The 9462-nt window shown below is 31.0% G+C and overlaps 1 protein-coding gene across 1 annotated transcript; it reads right to left on the bottom strand.

Moving 5' to 3' along the window:
* Positions 1-1725: 1725 nt before the first annotated feature.
* Positions 1726-7992, bottom strand: LOC137825992 (alanine--glyoxylate aminotransferase 2 homolog 3, mitochondrial-like). The gene is made up of 9 exons (XM_068631821.1): positions 7368-7992; positions 7003-7233; positions 5417-5587; positions 4014-4157; positions 3431-3610; positions 2718-2943; positions 2309-2422; positions 2132-2218; positions 1726-2020 (listed from the first exon to the last, which is right to left on the bottom strand). The coding sequence occupies exons 1-9, from the start codon at positions 7608-7610 to the stop codon at positions 1977-1979; spliced, it is 1440 nt and encodes a 479-aa protein (XP_068487922.1). The 5' UTR covers positions 7611-7992; the 3' UTR covers positions 1726-1976.
* Positions 7993-9462: the final 1470 nt, after the last annotated feature.

The raw sequence follows: 9462 nt of genomic DNA, 5'->3' as shown, positions 1-9462 counted from the left end.
TCGTGTTCATCTAAGGTAGTTGTTCACTACAACCAAACCATGTATCTTACTTCTAATGTAAACGATTTTGGTTGGTCTAAACATATCAAGGTATGTGAACTTAAATAGCCTAGAGGTGGAAATAACGTTTTTACACAAAATTGTTTTGATTTGCTTGTCTGACAAATTTTGCAAAGAAGGCGATCCTTGTATAACATGTTAAGAAGAGACCGTGCTTTTACAACTTTAATTTCAACCTTAAACGACTAATATTTTTATGTAATGTCCAATGGATTTATTTGAATAATAGCAAGGTATGTGAACTTAAATTTTCAACTTCTAGAGGTTGTTCATTTAATGACTTCCTCTCTTTCAATGTCATATTTAACTTAGTAATTTTGTTCACAATTTATTATTTTCATTAGGGAGAACCTTATTTGAATTACTTATTTTCACATATTTAAAGTTCAGTGTGACTCGTCCAAAGCTCAAATTTTTCTATAGCATTTTTTTCAATCTTTTCTTTAAAAATGTGTAAGCTTTAAAAATGTGTAATCTTTTCTATAGCATTCTTCTTCTTCTTTTTCTTCTTCTTGAGAATAGCGTGTTAGGTAAAATGTGAAAACATTTTGGTTAATACAAATTGAACCGTGTGTTAGACAAAATGTGAAGAGCTATGTATGTATATGTAGATTGAATACATATAAAAAGACACATTGCCCAAAATGTTTTCACAAAAAATACTTTGAAAAGAACTTGAGGGATAACACAAATATAACTTAGATAAATACCAATATAGGAAAGAAATATAAATACAATTATTTTATTTTGATTCAACTCAACATTAGATTATGTCCAATTCTCATTTACAAATTATAAAGAGTTTTTGCTAATAATGGACTACAAATAAGTTTTTTTACACTGTTATTCATGCCTACAAGTATTTTGTCGGTCACATATAGATACACCTTAAGATCATATGTATTCTTTTTCACCCAGTCATTCTTGATTTTCTCAAACTAATTTTTTTTTATAATAATAGGTACACACTTAAAGAGTGGATTTATAATTAAAATTAGAGCTAAAAGAGATCATAACTTAATTCAACAAATTAAAGTTTTTTAACGTCCAAAACTAGCATTTATCTATACAATGATTTTTTCTATGAATAAGTCATCTAATAAATTTACAAAGTTTCAACAATTAAGAATATTCATTGTGTTTTTTTTTATTTAGTGTTTTGTCATATTTATATGTGTCTTTGGAAAGTGCAATTCTTTAAAGTCCAATAATCTCACATAATTTAGGAATTAGAGTTAATGACAATTTAAATACAATTTTTTTTCTTCTTAAAAACATGTTAAAAAGAACTTTAAGGCTAACTCAATCTTATAAAACTAGTTTATAAAGTGAGGTTTGCACTCATTTATATACAATAAATTGTTCTCATCGTGGAATCTCAAGGATCTCAAACAAAACATGTTGCAACAATTTAACGGCTACAATCTAACAATCCGGAACCCAAAATCCACTGCGCGCAATTGTTGCAGTCAGACAATGCAACAAAAAATAGAAACGGTATAATAACCAGAAAACACAACACTTTTTGGAATCTTTAGGTCAAGTTTTCTGTAAAACGCCATTATACACGTTGAATAAGATTCAAGTATTTAAATTTGACTGAAAGCAAAAAAAAAAGTATTTAACGTAACTATGTATTTAAGACTTAAATATGAGATGACTGAGTTCTTTAAACCAACGTTTTGAAATTATTCGTAAGTATTTAGGTATATGGCTCATCCACTTTCTGGGATGACAGTGAGATACTAAGGGACTAAGCCCGCATTTTGTTTTTGGTTCCAAGAGAAACAGTTATTTTCACGTTCAATGTCACCACAACTCGGTAACTTCTAGATTTCCGGAACCAAACGTTTTCTAAGATTACTAACTGAGGATACAAAATAGACATTTATTTACACTTGGATAATATTTAAGCTTCACATTCTGGAAAATGAGTAATCCATCGCATCCACCAGGAAATCTGCACCATTAAAACAAAGGAAAAACTCAAACACAGACACTATAAGTAACAGAGACTGGTAGTACTATTAATTGATGTTAACAGAAGAGAGGGTTTGAGGCTAAGATCAACCTGCATCTTCTTTGGTGAAACATAAGGGAGGTGTAATTCTGAATACATTTCCATAGTAGCCACCCTTTCCAATTAGCACTCCTAGTTCTGTGGTAACAGCAGGAGTTTATAGATTAGGTACTCAACCGAAAAATATGGCTGGAACCAGAAGGCACTCTAGAGGGGTTGAAATTTTACCTTTCATTTGTTCCATCACATACAGTGTTTCATTTGGTGCTGGAGTTTTAAGTTGGCGATCAGTGACAAGTTCCACTCCAAGCAACATGCCTTGTCCTCTCACATCACCAATTACTGCAGAAGAAAACCAACAAGTTTGTTTAGAAACATAAAGCAGATAACTAGAAATACACTCCTTGTAACACACATTGTCCAATAATAAAGAGTATGTTTAAAAGAGCATATTGTTGACATTTCTCACGTAAAGAATTGGTAGAAGGGGAAACGAAAAGTTCCTGTTTATTTTGTGACAGGAATGCTTCTTAAGTAAGGTCCTCCACTCTTCATCATTTAACTCAACCAAAAATGAATCTATGCTTGTACACTAATCTAGAATGGACAAAAGGATTAAGGAGTGACGAAAGATTACATTCATATTTGTCCTTGAGTGCGGTGAGCCTCTCTTTCAAATAGGAACCCACTTCAAATGCATTTTCTTGAAGCTTCTCTTTCTCTATCACTCTTAAAACAGCCAATCCTGCAGCTGTACAAACAGGATTCCCACCGAAAGTGTTAAAGTAACTTCGGCGAGTCAATGCCTTCGCAATCTCAGGAGTAGTCACGACAGCACCAAGAGGAATGCCGTTTCCGATGCCCTGCCCAGAAGACCAAAATTCAGAAACAAGCCAACAAACAGCAAAGAGCATACACCCTTAATTGTAACTTGCATCTATAAGGACTAATGTAAGAATTGCCTTTTTTTGTTATGAACCCAGGAAATCTTCAACTGGGAGTATAATAGTGTGTTTGGTTTGAGATTTGGAATCCACAATTCAAGTTTGAATGTGAAAAAAATAAAAATTATTAAAAATGATTTCAGCTTGGATATACACTAAGACTAATGCTTAAAATTAATGATATTCATTTTAGAGACAACGCTATTCCCATTCACACGAGTCAGGAAAATTGAATCCCTGATCATATAGAGACAGGATTAAGCTTATTTGTCAAACTTTATTACACCATGTTGGTTAAGAATTGTTTTGTAGCAACTTTACAGGCAAACACAGCTTGCAAATTTTCCAATACGAACAGATAAATCGAGATCTTTGTACATGGTAAAGGAGACAAGAGTTGAATTACCTTTGCTACTGTTACTATGTCAGGTACAACACCATGGGCCTCAAATCCCCAGAAATGGCTACCAGTGCGAGCAACCCCGCACTGAACTTCGTCGGCAATACAAAGACCTCCAGCTTTTCTAACAATGTCGTAGGCAGCAGGTAAGTAACCAGGAGCCATTTCAACAATGCCCCCAACTCCCTATCGTTAACAACAGCATATAAAAAAATGTCCTTGTTTATCCAAATTTTGAGAAATGCTGACAATACAATCTTATTTAATATAGATAAAAGACAATGAAAGAGATTGATTGAATAAGAAATGAGGCTCAAAACAACTCTGGTTTTCAAGTTACGTTAACAACAAAAAAGTATATTCGACATGAACTGCTGGAATGCCGCAAGACACCAACACAAATGAAGCAGATTATTTGTGGAAGTTAATTCTTTTAACTTTTATAATTTGTTTATTTTTAATAAATTTGAAATAAATAAATGAAATCTTTTAGAAAGAACACACTAAGGAAAAAAAACACCTAATTTAGAATACTTGTTCTGAAGAAAACATGTCATGCAATGTCAACGTCTATGCTTTAAATAGATACCTGTATAGCTTCAGATATGAAGGCTGCAACACTTCCGGAAGTTCCGAAATTGATGATTTCTTGAACATCTCTTACATACTTCTCTGCATCAGAACCAAAAAGACCTCTATAAGGATCTGGATTTACTGCATGATGAACACCACTCTGTTGGCAAATAAAAAAAAGCAGAAAAACAAAACAGGTTAGGCAAACTCTATTTTCCATTAAAAAAGATAAGTAGCATTTTGTTACACAGGTTAGAGGGAACGCGACATTTTTATTTTTATACTTTGCATCTTTTGGAAATAGAAGAAAACTAAACATAAATTGAAAAAATAAATCTATCAATTGTTAATATAAAATTTTGATACAGTCAATCAATAATAGACGTGACTTTTGAAGCAGTTCATACTGTGAATGGATGAAAGTTTTATACTTTTAAATCATACTATTTCATTAAAGAGATGTAACAAAAAAACTGAGTAGCATGTCAATTCATTATGTGTATCAAATGTAATCCTAAGTTTGAAGTGGCACGGAACAAATTAAGTAAACTAAAAAAACTACATAACGTATATTGCATTTGCATGTGAACTCACATGGCAATGCTATTTTCCCATAACAAGAAATAAATTACTTCTTGGAAAGGATATATATATATACTTGTAATTGAGAATGAAGAATACACCACGTAATTGTAATATAATTTGCGTAAAGGGGTCCATGCTTTCGTTATCAGGAGAAATCATCGTCACGGCACTTTAGTACTAATCTGTAACTACTAGTTTTCACAGGAAAGTGTGTTCCAAATACTATCAATAATGAACGGTTCGCTTTCAGGGAGAGCAAAGTCCGTTGCTATGATGACATAAGTATGTATATTTTATTTTATCAGCACATGGTGAAAGTAGTGAGAAATGAGTTTTAGAATATATAAGAAATAGACAACAGTTTTGTTTTTATAGTAAGAGGGCTATGTAGCTTTATTCTAATTTATAATTTTATTTCTTTTGTCTTAAAAATCTTATTAAATTCAAGAAAAATAAACAACTTATCTTTTCCTTAAGGTCAACTTCGTTCCAAGTGTACCTATGAAAACAGGACCCTGTTTTGTTCTTTATTAATTAATTGAGTTATGCAGGCTATTTTGTAAGAGTCCATGACTATTTTCTGGAGAAGTTACTTTTATTTAAATTGTATTAAGATTATTAGGACCCATTTAACTCTTTTTTTTTCTGGTACTTAGTTATCATAATTAGTCGGTAATTAGACTCATTAATCACTCACTTTTATTAAATGTAATTACATCTGAAAGAAGAAAATTTGATATTATTAGTGAGGTTAAAACAGGTTTTATTAGATGAGCTAGAAGGTATTTGTTAACAGATGATGTATAAAACTGAAAAAAGAGAGGAAATACAAACCTGCACAAGATTATATTTCCAGATGCTTTGAGCTGTGGCCCCCATTGTTCCACCACCATTTCCGTGGTAAGAATTCCTTAGAGATATGATGTCATGGGAGCCAGTGTACAATCTTGCCATCAGAATCGCTAATTCGTTTGCTTCCGTTCCAGAATTTGTAAAAAACGCCACCTGCACATAAAATACACAACTTCATTTTTTTCATCCCAACAAAACAAACAACACCAAAAAGAAAAATTAACATTTGCTATTATTATTATTATTCTCATTTTTATACGATCACTCCTTTTTTTCTTATCTTTATAAAATTATTTTTATTATATAGTTAAATTAAGTTATTAAACTATTAGTCTATATATTGCTGTTTTTAACACTAACATAAGAAAATCATGATAATTAAGTTCAATTATACAAATCTTATCCTAGTTTAACTATTATTTTTTAAGATAAAAAATTAAAGAAAATATTAGAATACTAAAATAAAGAGGGAAGTTGATGAAATAATTTAGTTGTCATAGGAGTATCAATCAGTCTGACACACTCACAGGTATAAATATATTTTAAAAATCCAATTGATATAGTAAGAGAATATGGATGATAAAAGAAAGAATTTGAGTGATGCAATAATTGTATTTTTTTTTGTGATGCAATAAATGTATGTTTTTTTTTGGGTTTTTTTTGTGTGTCTTTTATATATATATATATATATATATATATATATATATATATATATATATATATATATATATAATGTTTGAGCGACGAATTAAGTCATTATCATATAAATCCACCAACCCCACTTCCACAACCTAGTCCCATGATATTAGCATAGAAATTTACAAATAAAACACTTTATTAACATTTACTTGTCGTACTCTATGTTTGCTCCATCACATGATTAAAATATGACTTTATTTTAATATAGAATTTACTACCATATTATCTGCTTTTATCTTGTATATACTTTTTCTTAGCAAATTATGGCAACAAATTTTATTGTTATTGTAGCATACTTATTAATCAAGTCTATCGGTAAAAATATTCGTACTCACGATATTTTCATAAAATGTTAATACGAGATTATACAAGATGAATTGTGCAAATATTGTAACGAGTAGTAATTATTAAGAGATAAGATACTTTTGACAACAATTATTATTCAAAATATTAATATTTTAATTTAAAATAATAATATATTATTATATTATTAAAGTAGTTGTCGAGTGCATTGTTTTGGTTGACATGACACCTGTATTAGTATTTAAATTACCTTATACTTTATACTTTTTATGAGTAAATATTTAAGACAAAGGATTATAATTAATTTCAATAAGTATTATTCTATTAAAATTTACGAGTTTAAATGGTACTATATCTTAAGTAATTAATACATTTAAAAAGGACTTTAGAAAATTTATTGCAAATTGTTTCCATGTTGTGGAAGTAAAGTATATTGTAATTTATCAAAAAAAATATCAATCAGTCATTGGTGGAGGGATAAAACTGAACAATTTTCATAACAAAACAATGAAAAAATGCAGTTGCAGTATTTAAAAAAATGCAAAATTGCAAAGCATGATATTCACCTTAAGATTACCGGGAAGCTTAGAAGCCAAAGCCTGAGCAAAATCTGCCACGGCGTTGTTCAGGTAGAGAACCGTGGAATGCTGCAAGCGCTTCGTTTGTTCGACGATGGCTGCAACCACATCCGGGTGGCAATGCCCGCAGCACACTGTAGCAATCCCTCCGAACCCGTCCACGTACCTCCTTCCCTTATCATCGAACAGATATTGCCTCTTCCCCTCCACCACGTTAAGCTGCAACCTCCCACACACGATCACACCCGAATTATCAACTTAGTTAGTTATTTTAGTTACACTTGCGCAACGGAAAAAATTAATAACAGAATCGAACACAGTTTACGAGATGATCCAGTGCAGCGCGTCCTCACCGGAGTTTTGTACGAGTGGAGGATCGAAGGGCTGAGATATTCCCTGCGTTTCGCGAGGATCTCGTCGCCGGTGGGGCCGGAGTACGCCGAGGGAGAGTAGTCGAACGCCGGCAGTTCCTTTGGCGGAGCAACCACGTCTTTCGTCCTTTCAGCCGCGGGAAGCGAGACCTCCCGGCGGGGGCAGAATCTGCTACCCAGCGAAGGTCGACGAAAGACGAGCCTTGCAACAAGGGATCCCGTCATTTTTTTCGTCGGCGATATTTTCCGGCGACGCTCAGAGAATGCACGACCGGCCCGAATATAGTTTTTTGTTTGGCAGAAAAAAAATTGCGGTTGAGAGAGAATAGACGAATTTGAAAGGACTAGGGATCAATGGGTGAGGCTTATATAGGGAACGCGGGAGGTTTGATGACGTGGAAGCTGGTGATTGGCTGAGAGTTTTTGCTGCGGAATTCACTGCGGTAAAAACAGGGAAGTTTATGTTTATGGAGAGATTGTGTGATTTAATAAACTAATTATGTTTATGCTATTTAGTTAAACTAATTATTTAACCCCACTTTATTCGCTGTTGTTTTATCCTCGCAAAAGAGGTTCTAATTTTGGTACAGGGAAGGATCCCATGAATATAGACGTTGTGATCTTTACCGAACTATTTATCCTCAGGTTCCGTTTGTTTCAAGGCAACCTGAAAATAAAAAATTGATACAGATATACGAGAAAAACATAAGGTATTCTTTTTTTATAAAAATGTTTTTTATTGGATACAAATGTTTCATTTTCACTTAAATATGAAAATAAAAGAAAATCAGAAAACGTAAAAATGTTTATATTTTTCAAAATTACTCTCTTATCTTTGTCAATATAAATGCCTGAATAATTTTGTGAATATTCACTAAACATTAAATAATTTATTTATTATGTTTTACAATGATTTATTTTATTCTTTTAATTATTTTCCCTTTAAAGGAAGAAACATACTTTACATTTATATTTTTCTCATTTTTATCTTACATTTTCTTTATTATTTTTTGTAATTTAAGACAAAAGTGAAAAATCATTATCTCTCAAATGTTAATTGTTTAACCATTTCGAGATCTAAGTTAATCTTAAAAAAGGCAAGAGAGAGAAGAATAATAATGATAAAAAGAGTAATTACTCAATTTTAATTAAAGTTAGAATAAACTATATTAAAGTTAGAACTAAACTAAAATAGGTGAGACTCGAAATCAAGTTCCTTCTGGAATGTTCAAAGAAACTTTAACCATTGTACTAGTAAAATTTTGTTATTATATTAGGATTATTATTATACCTATTAGTATGATTATCAATATTAATATAATTAATAAAATAAAAAATAATAACATTATTCATATATTTAATATCATCATTATTATTAATATTATTAAATATTATAAGTATTATTAAATATTATTATTTATGAATATTAATTATGATTTTATAATTATTCATGTTATAATAATATTTTTAACTTTATGTTTATAATTATTATGATAATAGCTGGTAGAGTTGGTAGGTAATAGAGATTTGTGGGTAATAGTTGATAGGTAATAAAGATTCGTACGTAAAAGTTGATAGGTAATAATATCCGTGGATAATAATTGGTAGGTAATGTTAAATTTACTAACAGATTCAGAATCTGTGGGTAATATCCATAAATAATGTTGTTCGTGGATAATATTTACAAGTAATGATGAATTTACCTACAGATTTAGATCCGTGGATAAAAATCTATAGATAATATTAATTTTTTTTTTTTAGTGTCTCCACTTTGGTGATCAAAGTTTTCTATTGACATTTTTGAACTTCCTGGATAAATTAAAGAGTATTACAATTTTATTGTAGTAACTTAATTTTCTAAGTAAATGGAGTTATTATTATTCACTTTTTTACATAGGTAAAAGCTAAATGTTAGGCTGAAAGTTATGATTAGATCATATACAACATTGTGATGAATGTTGGATTTTATTATAACAATTAAAAATCGGTGTTTAGGGTTGTATGATTGTGTTTGATATAATTAATTTTAGATATGTGTGTGCGCACACGCGTGCGTGTGCGTGTTGCCCTCCCATTT

Source organism: Phaseolus vulgaris, chromosome 8 (genome assembly GCF_000499845.2).
Source record: "Phaseolus vulgaris cultivar G19833 chromosome 8, P. vulgaris v2.0, whole genome shotgun sequence".
NCBI lineage: Eukaryota > Viridiplantae > Streptophyta > Magnoliopsida > Fabales > Fabaceae > Phaseolus > Phaseolus vulgaris.
The sequence above is the reverse complement of the archived record's forward strand: the minus strand, read 5'-3'. Positions and strand labels throughout refer to the sequence as shown.